We start from the raw sequence: 13,130 nt of genomic DNA on the forward strand, positions 1-13,130 counted from the left end.
AGTGCTGCTAGTATGTTGACTCGAGTGGTCACTTAAGACACATGCAAACTCTGGTACTTTGACTGTCTGTCTGAAATGAAAATAACAAGTAAGGAGACCCAGCAAGCTGTTTATACCAGTTTCAAGCTCACTGAACACTTATAAACCAGGTATCCACGAAATGGAAATGAGCTTGCAGAGAGCTGGCACTTCACCACCTCTAAATGATGTACTGTTAGGATGGCACACCTGGATGTTGGCTAATTGATTAGCAGTGTTATCCGCTTCGATAACATGATTGTTTTTATTTCACCAGTACGTACATGCTAAATTTTAAGATGGCATTCTCGCATTTGGAAAAGAGCAATGAATGATGCTCCTGTAGATGCAGTCACAGTGGAAGCATCTCTTCCACCCCCCGCACAATACACTTTGCAGGTTTGGTGGCCTTCCTCCTTCAAGCTGTGTATGTCTAGGTATTTTAATAAGGATTTCACAGTGGAATCTGTTTTTTAAAAGCTTGCTTCATGAGACTTTTCACAAATGATTGGTCATCAGATTTCTGAGCATATATTGTTTGCCAACACCCACCCCCCCCTTACTTAACCAAAGCAGCTTGCAGCACAGGAATACGATCAAGCTACAGTAATAGTTGATCGCAAAGTACAACTGTACACTTACTATGATGCATGAGTAGATACAGACACTGGTTGAGGCACGCTTTCTGTCCAGACAATTTTGATGCAAAAGGGTTTATTCTTTGATATGAAACATTCTTTCAATCTTGATCCAAAAAAAGTCCTCATGCTTCCCAACTACGGTAATCTGGGAGGACTCTTTGTACTTTTCACTTGCAGATAAAGGTTAATGTTCTTAGTTTAAACCATTTAGAAGCTGCCAGCGATATCGATACAAAGTGCCTGCAAGATGATCACAAACTGTTTGTGACTGACTCCAACAGATTTGTTCTGACATTGTCGGTTTCTTCATACATTTGGTTATGTATTTTCAGTTCCTTTTTTTTTTTTCTTTTTAAATCATCTGGATAGGAAAGGATACAGTGTTTCTTTTCTCTCTGCAGGACAGAGTCTTTTGGACAGACGGTGAAAATGAAGCCATTTATGGTGCCAACAAGTTCAGTGGATCTGACGTGATGACATTGGCCAGTAACCTGAATGACCCTCAAGACATCATAGTTTACCATGAGCTGATTCAGCTTTCTGGTAAGAACTTTGGGGATGATAGAAGTGGAGAACGGAGGGACTGATGGTTATTGACATTTTGGGGAGATAATAATTCCTAATGCACAGTCACTGTAGAGACAATTTGATTTAAGACTGAAGATTTGCGAGCATTACACAGTTGAGGTATGAGAAGAAGATGACTAATTTTCATTCTAGCTGTAATCTTCCCTCCATAACTTTTTCCAAAGGGGAAGTTTCTTTCAAACAAGATGTTCTTTCTGTTCAGATGACTAACTTGTTTGTAATGTTTTTTGTTTTGTTTTTTAAATATTAAAATACAACTTAAATGAAAGGGTTCAGCGTTAGACTTTTGAGCAAATCCACTCCTGACAATAAATTGGTTCCATAACTTTACTCTTCAACTTATACAGCCCTCTGTTTATCTTGTTTCAGGTTTTAGCAGTAATACTGTTACTGATTATGTAAAATTATGTAATATGCATGTTTTCTGCATACTTGTTCAACTAATCAGAGCTGTTTGCTTGCAGGTACTAACTGGTGTGCAGAAAAGGGTGAAAACGGAGGTTGTAGCTACATGTGTCTGCCTGCACCACAAATCAACAAACACTCCCCCAAATACTCCTGCACGTGTCCAGATGGCCAAGAGCTGGCAGCTGACGGCTTTCGCTGCAGACCTGGTGAGTCATGGCATGCTGAAGTTGAGCGTCTGAAATGCGTGTAGAACATCTGTCTGAAATCGATTCAATACCCATCATGAATTTTGTAGGCTCATTTTGTCAAATAGAATAGTAGACAAGGGTGTCCACTGTTCACTTTTCTTCCTCCTCCTTCTCAGCTAATATCTTTTTTGACTCTTGCATGTTTGCTCTGCAGGTTTTGTCACCTGTTCTTTCCAGCAGCAAACCCGAGTACTTTTGTTTGCACTGGCAGTTTAACAGTAGCTTAGTCAGTTTGACTGTAAGTTGCAGCCTTCTCATGCTCACATTAAGGAACTGACAGTGTAGCTATCTGGATGAGACGCATAACAAAATCATAGTTGGTCAGACTGCTCCTAGTTAGTTCTGTCACGCACTGAGCAGACTATAGTTGACTGGACCATTTGAAATGCTGTTTAATAAGCTTTTCTGGAACTGCTCATTTTCTCTACAGCAGTAGCTGCAACCGCCTTGAATTCTGATCAATTGTATTATCTCCCTTTCACAAAATCCCTCATTAGGGCACTTACAGTGCAAAGGCCCTATTGTATCTTTAGGAATTACATTTTTTTTTTTCTCGTTTTTCTTCTGACGAAAGGAGGGCCTTTTTGCCCCCCTAAATGTGCCCTAAAAGTCACCAAATTTTGCACGCAAGCCAGGCCTGGCGAAAAATGTGATATTTAATGGTTTGCATTAATGGGCGTGGCCTAACGGCTCAACAGCACCCCCTAGAAAACTTTGTGCCTCAAGTCCCACAATACGGTTTGACGTACATGCACGAAAATCGGTACACACCTGTATCATGTCACAACTTAAAGAAAAGTCTCTTGGCGCCATGACCGAAACCGAACAGGAAGTCTGCCATTTTGAATTGTGTAATTTTGGTGCAATTTATGCCATTTCTTTGGCCGTTTCTTCACCCGAACCGTAATGTGCACCCAGGTGTGTTATACATCGAAATGTGCGTCTCGAATCTGCGACGATGGGCATTACTTTTCTCAGTCAAAAGCGTTACCGTGGCGACGATGGATGCCAAAAAGCGCGCTCCTCCTTCATCTGATTGGTCCATATTTCATAGTTCCTACTTTCTGCCATAACTTTTGAATGGTTTGATATAGAGAGTCGTGGGTGGTGTCATCCACTAAATGTCCAGGGGCCTCATTTATAAAGCTTGCGTGCGCACAAAAACAGAGCTTGAAAGATGCGCACGCCACCTTCTACGCAAAGGTTGGGATTTTAAAAAAGAAATAACGGAAAAATGTGCGCACACTTTGATCCTAGCGCACGAACATTTTGAAGATATGGGGAACTGGCCACGCAGACGGTGAGGTGGTGAAATGAAGCCAGATTCATGTCATACTTTTAATGTCATCACATATCAGAATTATAATATAATAGCGCTGATCGTGTCCCTCTGTGTTTGAAGCACAGCGTCAGTCAGTCAGACTTGATCTCATTCTTGAGCTTCATAATCTGAAAATCTGACGTTTTACACTCAACGGGCTGTTGTGCGCGCTCCCGCGGCCAGAAATCAGATTCTGGCAGGCAAACTCACTTGCTTTCTTTTTGTTAGTGATGCCACTACTGTGACCACCAAATAATGTGGTTTTCCTGGCCTCCACCTCATCCACAACATCTCCATCTCAGTCTCTGTGAAATTTAGTGGCACGGTTGCTCGACACGTCTCATTCATCCTGACGCGCAGCATGCTCAGCACGCTCATTTATATGCAAATACAGTCAAGTAGTTTGCATTGCCCATACATGGTAGAAAGTGGGTGTGTAGAGGGCGGAGTATGACGCAAATTCACCTGCGGTCCTTCCAGCTGGACTGTGATTTATAAAGCGAACATTGCGTGCAAGTGTGCGTGCACACGGTTTTATAAATCAGGATTTTTTTTGTGCGCACGCCATTTTCGGCTTTTGAGCGCACGTACACTTTTAGTATGAATCCTACGCACTCTTTTATAAATGAGGCCCCTGGCCTGAAGACATCTACATGCAAGTCATACAAGCTTCCACTGCAGCACGCCAGAACGTGCACAAGGGTGCGAGGGCCCGTTCATCGCTGCTTGCAGCTTTAATTTGGATGTTTTTGTAGCTGTTGTTTACCAACCAAGCGGTGGAAAATCTTAAATGCATTTGTTGGAACATTCTGCATAAAATATACGAGTTTGCATCAGTCCATATCAGGCTTTCTCAACCCTGGTCTTCGGGGCCTCCTGTCTTGCATGTTTTTAAATGTTTCCCTGCTTCAGGACACCCTGATACAAATGACTGTCATTAACAGACTTGTGCAGACTGTGATGAAAGCTGATGACCATTAATTTGAATCAGGTGTGTTGAGGCAGAGAAACATCTAAAACATGCAGGACAGTGGGGCCCGAGGACCAGGGCTGAGAAATGCCAGCTGATGTATTTATTTTTTATTTTAATAATTTTTAAATCAGTTGAGCATAATCGACTCAATGATAGACTCCTGGAATGCAACATTTATTTTGTAACTTTTGTAAGTCACATTTGTTCATAATTTTGTCTGCTAAAATTGGGTAACATCTCCATGGATACATTTAAGTCATTAAATTAAGCATGTGATAAAAACTTTACAACCCGAATGCAAAAATGTACTGTTTGAGATGTGAACTTGCTGCAATTGGTGTTGAGAATAACTGCTGCCCTGTCTTGCGGGGTTTTTCTTTTTCTTTTTCTCTCTCTCTGGAAAAAGGTTGCTTAGATACGCTGTCTGCTCTCCTTTGTTTTTGTCTTGAGCAGTCCAGCTCCTTTCTCTGCTCCCACGGATTAGCCTTTTCAAACTGAAGCGGTGTCGGATAGGAACCTGATGGCTGAATTCACTCCACAAACCTTCCTAATTGGGCTCAATGTAGACAGAGACCCCAATATTTGCAAAGTACTGAGAATCTCCTTGGCAACTCTGCACCACTATCCTCCTGGGTAAAATATGTCTAGCTGGCCTGGTTTTTGTCTTTCTTTTTTTCTTTTAAGATGGACTGAGTTTTTATGTCTGATTCCAGTGAGTCATTGGCCTTCTATGCAATGCATTTATATTGAAAATATATTTTGAAGATAACTTGAGAAATTATTTACCTTGAGCAGCACTATTTGTGAAAAGTTTACAAATTTAAAAAAAAAAAAAAAAAAAAAAAAAAAAAGGAATAAAATGTGACTGCAAGTGCTGCAAGCAGAATAATTGCTGAAGCTCCAAAGGCAATCTGCTGCAGGAGCTGGAATACAATATTGTGGTAAATACTGTACAAATGCACCTTTTAAGGTTTTGGCCACAAGAAAGTTACAATTCGCTTGTTTTTGCCCCACAGAAATTTTAACTGGCTTTATGTGAAATATTGCCAGGAAGTATCATAACCAGAGTGTATCTGGTTAACAAATGGGCATGCTTGATGTCATTTAGAGGCAGAAGAGTTTAGTTTGGAATAGCCATGCTTAAAGGCTTGATTTAAGGCCTTTAATCATCCTTTTTTAAATTGGATTATATTAATGCCTGCATAAGTGGCCAGTTGCTACCTTGTGTGGGCATTCTGGTCCCAGCTGCTATTTTAACACGTGACTTGTGTTAAGAGGGTGAGACCAGAAGACTATTCAGCAGTTTTGAAGTGAACTGCATTGAAACTATTGCATCTCGTTGGCACATTTAGTAGTTTTCCGTGTGTGTGTGGAAATGTAATGACCTTCATTTCAGCAGTATGCCTGCCCATTGTCTTGACGTGTATGAAGTAAAAAGCGATACAGCATAGGAAATCCTCACCACTTTGCCCAAAACTAAAGATATTGCCATTGTGTATTTGTGCGTCAGCTCTAGCCATCAGCTGTACCTGCTTAGGCTCATGGGGATTTGATGGAGTCTCTCCTCCTCTCTCTTTGCTTTTGGTAAAAGGCAGGGGTACACCCCAGACATTTCACCAGTCTGTCGCACCAGATCCAATCCCACATATGTTTTTTTTAATCAAGGGGCCATTTAATCTCGGAGCCAGCACATAACGTTGTGCAACACTGGCTTGTGGTTTCCTGTTTTTTAGTAGGCGGGTGGAGAAGCAGTGAGGACTGAGCCATCTATGTAACATTAGCAGTCCGTTGGCTACCATTGATTTAAACTGTAAAGTCTCAACCAAAACTGCAACATGTTCAAGGTTGTAGTTTCCAGAAGTGGTATGAATGTTGCTAAAATAACACAAGAAACCTAATTAAGCTTTCGATTAGCCAAAATGTAATGGACCAAATTGTCAAATGTTGTTCTAGTGGAAAATATCAATCTCATTGTTTCATGTAAGATTCATAGCCACAGTCATGGTATTTAAAGAGAAACTTTCAATATCAAATAGAGAAGATTTGTATCAGACCATGCTCCTTCGTCTCTCTTGTAGTTCAGACTTATTTGCCTCTTTTTTTAAACCACTAGTCAACATATTTTAACGCCTTGGATAGGAACTGGATGGGAACTGGGCAGCATTTATTGTGTGGTTGCAGCTTTGACCACCTTTTTAATCTATTAGTGAGAAAACGATGGGCAGGGCTCTTTATTTCAAGGTTGACTAACAACTAGCAAGGGAGTCTTGAAGTCCTGTCTCCCATAGAAACGCACAAAAAAAGGGTTCAGACAACAGGAAATCACTTCCCCTTTTTTTTTCATGGTTGTAGCTGACATTGGTTATGCTGATTCTGACTAACGTTAGTTGATGCAGCTCACTGGTCATTGCAGCTACTACTCCATTAAATGCCTTTGGAATTTTTTGCTCTTATTTTCTCAATTTGCATTGGAATCCTTTGTGAATATTAGTTGGGTATGTGGGTGGGGGGGTGGGGGGGGGTTGTTTTTACAACACAAGTTTGTTCTTGAAAGGAAAATGTAAAACCTTGTTCTGCACTTTCTTTCTTTTTTTCAAAATATGTGATTAAAAGCCTCTCTTGGCATTGCTTCTTTCCTGCATAAAAATGTTTCCTGATTTAATCTTTCACTTCACACTGACTTTCCAAGAAACCTCAGTGTTGGTAGTTTCCGAGTAGGGCAGCTTTTGATTTAGTTTCTGTTAGAAGCATCATTCTTGGTTGATTAAACCATTCTTCCAAAAGTCTTATGAAGCTCTAATACAGCTGCTACATGATAAAAATTATCAATTAACTAATTGGTTGTTGTTTTTTTCTGACTCTTTTTTTTTTATACTTTTTTTTTTGGCTTGATTGAGATGTTTTCATGTGTCTGGCAACGATGAACCAGATCAGGGCGTAGTATGACGCTTATTTCCTCTACTTCTTATTTCTGGATTTGTGGAAGATGAATTATTTGAAATGTGAGAGTTATTGTGAGAGTTGAATTAAGTTCGACTTGCCAGACTTTTTTTTTTGTTTCGCTTTTATACATGTTTTATCATGCACCTAATAACCCGGTGTGCCTTATGTATGAAAACAGACCCGTTCATTGATATTCCGCCTTATAATGCAATGCGCCTAATGGTCCGCAAAATACAGTAGTTTTAACTACATTTTCATTCACCTAGCAGAAGCTAGTCAAGACAAAGTGACTAAAATATTTCATTTAAAAATTAGTGTATTTTAATTCAACTGAATGATTTTGGTTGGAAGGTGAAAAGACATACACAAGCCACCTCCCTGAATGATTCATAAATTAGATTTAGGATCACATCCAGCTTTGCTTCAGAATGAACCAATTTGGAGAGGGTGGTTATTTTTTTTTTTTTTTTTTTGGGGGGGGGGGGGTTGTCCATCTCTGCTGAAATGAATGTATATAGCTTCTGAGTATATAGTATATATTACGCATTGCAGTGAGTATTGGGTCAATCGTTTTTAGACAGGCTGCAAGCTTAATAGAATAAGTGTGTGGTTGATTCTGTTACTTGATTCTAATCCTGTGAAAATGCTGTTGGTGAATGAAGTGCTTGCAGAGGCTCAAATTAGAAGCACAAGAGACACAGATCAAAATAGCTAACGGGTTCCTGTTTGTGTAGAGCAGTTGTTCATGTGACCTTTAGTTTGACATTTTGATTCTGCTTTCAAGCCATGAAACTACTTAAAGCAGTCTTTCTACTTTTTTTTTCCTCTATTGCACATTTTTATAAATATTGTAATCATGCTAACAAACTACTATAGAAGGTAAAGCAAGGTTTTAGTGTGTGCTGCTCAATCTACTTGTTCAGCACCAAGTCGGGTAAAGTGTGCACCCTAGTGGCAACTTAAACTGATGTTCAGCAGGATCAATACATGCGTTTCCATACTAGCTTTTAGATTTGTATATATTTGGACATTATATGAAATACTGTTCCTTCTAATTGTAACCCAGTGATTACAAACACATTTAAATGTATTTTTTTTGTATGTCTTAAATGTTGTCATGGCACACCTTTGATCATTAATTCATTCATGTTGACATCCTTGAGCCATTAGGCTGCAGAGTAAACTTGCAAAAACACTTTGGGGGGGAAATGAAACCAGGGGACTTCCTTTGTGCCGGTCTGTTTTAGCTTTCAGCTGAGCTGTTTGTCAGTCGTGTCACTCACCCGTTGCTGACATAAACCCCTCTGGCCTCCTTAACAAACAGCCCAAAAGTGGATGATGTAGAGCTTGGAAATTCACAGGCCTCTGTGCTCCTCCGTCCCCCTAAAGCCTTGCATCTGATGCATTTCAAGTCAACTATTTTTAATTAGCGTACTCTTTCAAATATGTTCAACGTGAAATAATTGTCTTATCCATAAGGTAATGGTTTGGGAAATTACATTTTACATCTGTTTTTTTTTTTTTTTTTTTGTCACATTGTTTTTATTGGATTTTCAGGTTATTACAACTGCACATTTTTTCCAGATTACAAAGATTATCTGTATATTCACCGTGCAACAAACAAAAAAAAAAATTAGAAAAGCATGAACATAAAATTGTGTGTTAGCACATTAATAATCTATCAAAAAAAAGAAAAGGGAAAAGAAAAAAGAGGTCCACATCATTATACTTTCTCTAAATAAAATGTCCACTTTTGCCATCTCTTCTCAAAATAAAATGTCCACTTTTGCCTCAAAATAAAATGTCCACTTGCCATCTCTTCTCAAACAGCCCTTCCCTCAAACCCAGGATATGGGTCAGTCTTTCCATCATCCATATTTCGTTCAAAATATCCAGCCACTGTTTTAGAGTAGGCGATTCAGGTTTCTACCAGCTTCTAGTGATGGTTTTCCTAGTAGCTGTAAGGAGAGTCTTAACCTACCAGCGATCCTCTGTCTGCACCACCGTTGTAATGTGACACAAGTATAAGACAGTACACGTCAATGGAATCTCATACCCAAAGTACTTTTGTCAGAACTGAATGTACATCTTTCCAGAAAGATTTAACTTTTTCGCAATTCCAAAAAATATGTGCATTTAAAGAACCACATTGTCTCCAGCAAGGATGAGATGTTGACGATTTTTTACTTTGGATGTGAGGCGTTATAAAATACTGAATTAAATTTTTCCAATTAAACACTCTCCATTGGTGTGAGCTTGTGGACGTATGTTGGAATATACACACGTCATACCATTCTTCTGATGAAATTTCCACATCAGGCTTTGGGGTTTGAAGCATTAATCCATCCGTGTTCACTTTCAGAGGCCAACGTTAGCACATCAATTCAGGTGGACTCCACAACCAGAGGGTCTTCTGGAGCCTGGGCCATACTCCCAGTCTGTGAGTGCTTGTTAAACATGTATTTGCACGGATACACACATTCAGTCTGACTGTTCTCTATGAAATATATTTGTTTTAGAAGCCAAATTTAGGTCTTAGCATGTCTTGGGGGATCTGAAAATTCAGTGGCTCAACTCAACATGACCTGGCGGTGTCTGATCCTCCATGTCTGCAGTGCTGCTGGTGATGGCGGGAGCAGGAGGTTATCTGATGTGGAGGAACTGGCAGCTTAAGAACCAGAAGAGCATGAACTTTGACAACCCTGTCTACCTGAAGACCACAGACGAAGACCTCAACATTGACATTACCCGGCACGGTGCTAATGTGGGACACACCTACCCAGCGGTGAGTTAGCAACCCTAAACAAAGCTGCTCTAAACTGCATGAACTCTGCATTTAAGATGAAAGCTTCATGTAAAGCAGGGATATTCAACTGGCGGCCCGCGGGCCAGTTGCGGCCCGCCAGGAACTTTTATATGGCCCCTGGTCATATTTAAAAAAGGGGGGGGGGGAGTTTAAGATGCTTGGTAGCCTTTTCAGTTGGTTAATGATTCATTGGACAGTGTTTGTACATGTTAATCTCTGTTGGAGATGTTTTTTACTACTTCAGATTTTTTGCCAGTGTTGCAGTGATAATGTTTGTCACATTATTTGTTATTAACCTCCGTTTATAGAGGACTTGTTTACATCATTAGGCTTCTAGGATTGGCCTGAAATATTTTCATTTGAATCTCTAAATGAGGATATGCATTTCAGATGGAACTTCTAAGCCTCCTATAATTTCATGCGATTGTTTTGTTGATATAATGCACAGATGTGTCATAAATAAAGGAGCGTATGGTTAATATTTTGGTTCCTTATGTATAACATCAAACTGGCTACTATGGACTGAAATGCTTGTGCTCAATGCTTAATATAATATTCAAATAAGGAAATCTTGGTGGAAAGTGGTGCTTTGTCATTATGGCGTGTTTTATTAAAAGTAGGTCAATATCAACTTCATTAAGTTTGCACAATGCATGGTTTCTAAATGAACTTGCATTTAAAATATTTCTTTATCTGAATATTATATTTACCGGTAACATTCACAATAACTAAATCTGGAGACAATTAATACATAATTCATATGTAAACTAAACAGATAATCTCCTGCTCTTCCCTGTGCACAAATGTATTATATATACATAAATCTTTGTCTTTGAGTGCAAAATACATTTTGAAAACCCCCAAATTTTCCGCGTGCGTGCATAAAGCGCGCACACAGTGTGGCCCTCTCCATGCAGTCTTTTTGCAGATGTGGCCCCCTGCCTAATCTAGTTGAATACCCCTGGTGTAAAGAAATGAAGTAGAAAGTATGAGGCATGGACTCAGAACTTCTTAGCTGCTTTTCACCTTAATTTCACCCAGTCACATAATCTGGACAAGTCATGCTGATGACCTCCAATTTATCCCCCGACTTGGGGTGGTAGTAATCTTTACTGCATTGTTTGCTGTCCAGAGCGTATCTTTCAGATTAAGCAGATTAACCTAAGCGGGTTTAGAGCCACAAACCTCTGCCAGCCCCCTCACAGCTGCACCAGACATCCCTCTCCCCGTTCAAGCTGTGATGCACCTCCTTTTTCATGTAACAAATTGTGTATTTATTTATTCATTAATTTAATCCAGTGCATTAAAGTTACAGAACTCTAAATGTATGTTCACCGTGGGTGGGGGACATACAGGTTCCTCCCCACACCCTCCATTATGCCAACATGACTCTTCTGTTGGACCAGTGAACAAGCTAAAGCTTTCTCCTCCCTCTCTCCCCCCTCCTTCTGTCTGTTCGCAGATTTCGATAGTGAGCACAGAAGACGATATATCCTGATCGTTTTGGGGTCTGTTTTTTTTTACACCCCCCCTCACAGCAGCCTGTAGTGTTGCATGGTGCCTCCTCGTTACCATGCCAACAGTTGTCCATAGCAGCAGCCCTTACAGTACGACTACATGCCTCCTGAAGTGCATTATGTCATGATCTGTGGTGAAGAATTATTTATGTGAATACTTAATGGACATGTCACAACAACTGATTGTTTTTCGGTTTGTTTTTTTCTTCTTTTTTTTTTTGGTGGGGGGGGGGGGCTAATAATGGCTTCTGTCATTTCTTAGCCCTGCGTTCGTATTGAGTCATTATTTCCAAATGTTTCAGCAAGATTGATTTCTCAATGTGACAGCCTCTGATTTCAGACTGAAATGTAAAACTGGAGAATGTGACATCTCTCTACTGAACAGGGATTCAAGTTCTCAGGACCCAGCATGGAAAGTGACACTAAGGGGTATGAAGATGAGGCTTTAACTGGAAACATTTGGTCCAAAACTTTTCTTAAACGCCATAAATCTAACACGGGCTGAAATGGGAATATTTATGTACGCTTCTGTTTAATGGTTAATATCTTGTTTAAGTTTAGTTGTTTTTCTTACCTGCACATTCTGGTGTGTATTTGTACAGGCATTATTATTATTATTAGTATTATTATTATTATTATTATTGCTGTTTAAAAGAAGACCACAGTACAGCATTTGTAAACAATGTAAATATTTATCCTTCATCCCTCAAAGACATGACTGTCAAATCAGGACTCTTTAAAGCACTTTGATCACCGTTTTCTTCTGTAAATAAGATTGTATACATTGACTTGAAATCAATTTTTGCTATGGCGGCTTCTCTTACCCAAGTTCATATGTATTTAAGAAGAAAGGAGAAATGGCTGAATTTGGTATAACTATTTTGTATGTTTGTGTGCTGTTGCTGTGAACTTTTTATAGACCTGTACAGTGAGGGGGATCATTAAGATTAAAAAGTTCTATCTGTGAAGACGCTCCAAATCACTTTGGAATTAAAATTAATGTAATACTGTTTATAAAAAAGACCAGGTTTCCTTGTGTCTGTGTACACTCCACGAGGTCAGAAAATACACAAAATCCCTGGCTGCAAGCCTTCTGGGTACAGAAAGAACTCGTGGCTATAAGTTGGATGTGGCGAAATATCCATTAGCCATAGAAAATTGCTTTAGTGTGGATGTGGAGTTTGGCCGCACTTAAGCTGCACAAAACTTCAGGGATGAACTAGCGCACTGCCTGAAAGCCAGGTCTTTGGATGTGTGGTGCATCATGTTCCATTTATGGTATACTGTAATTGCAGTTTATTTATGCCCAAATTTTAGGCGTGGCTTTCATTAAGTTAGAGTCAAAGTACCGTATTGTCCCGAATATAAGACCACCCCGATTATAAGACGACCCCCTCTTTTTCAAGACTCAAGTTTGAAGAAAGACTTTTTGAACACCAAATTCAATTTTTATACAGAAAATAATTACAGTACATCTGAAACAAATGATTATAACAATATATTTGAGATAAAAAGCATGTTATTTTGCCTCATTGAAATCATTATCTTGAAGTTTGCATCATAACTTCTCCTCAGCTGCCGGTTTACCTGCCGAACTTCCACCCACTTTTCTCCAGATTGTCGCTACGTTTCTCCACTTTCTGTTATCTCTTCTCTTATTTTCTTCT

The 13,130-nt window shown here is 39.6% G+C and overlaps 1 protein-coding gene across 1 annotated transcript in view; it reads left to right on the top strand.

The window, feature by feature from the left end:
- The window catches only part of vldlr (very low density lipoprotein receptor), a 55,116-nt gene extending 42,685 nt beyond the window's left edge, over positions 1-12,431 (top strand). The window contains exons 15-19 of the mRNA XM_061734522.1: positions 1,061-1,202; positions 1,712-1,861; positions 9,503-9,580; positions 9,756-9,925; positions 11,409-12,431. Coding sequence (XP_061590506.1) covers positions 1,061-1,202; positions 1,712-1,861; positions 9,503-9,580; positions 9,756-9,925; positions 11,409-11,444 — 576 coding nt within the window. The 3' untranslated portion in view covers positions 11,445-12,431. The remainder of the gene's footprint in view (positions 1-1,060; positions 1,203-1,711; positions 1,862-9,502; positions 9,581-9,755; positions 9,926-11,408) is intronic.
- Positions 12,432-13,130: the final 699 nt, after the last annotated feature.

This window comes from Cololabis saira, chromosome 11 (genome assembly GCF_033807715.1).
Source record: "Cololabis saira isolate AMF1-May2022 chromosome 11, fColSai1.1, whole genome shotgun sequence".
Taxonomy (NCBI): domain Eukaryota; kingdom Metazoa; phylum Chordata; class Actinopteri; order Beloniformes; family Belonidae; genus Cololabis; species Cololabis saira.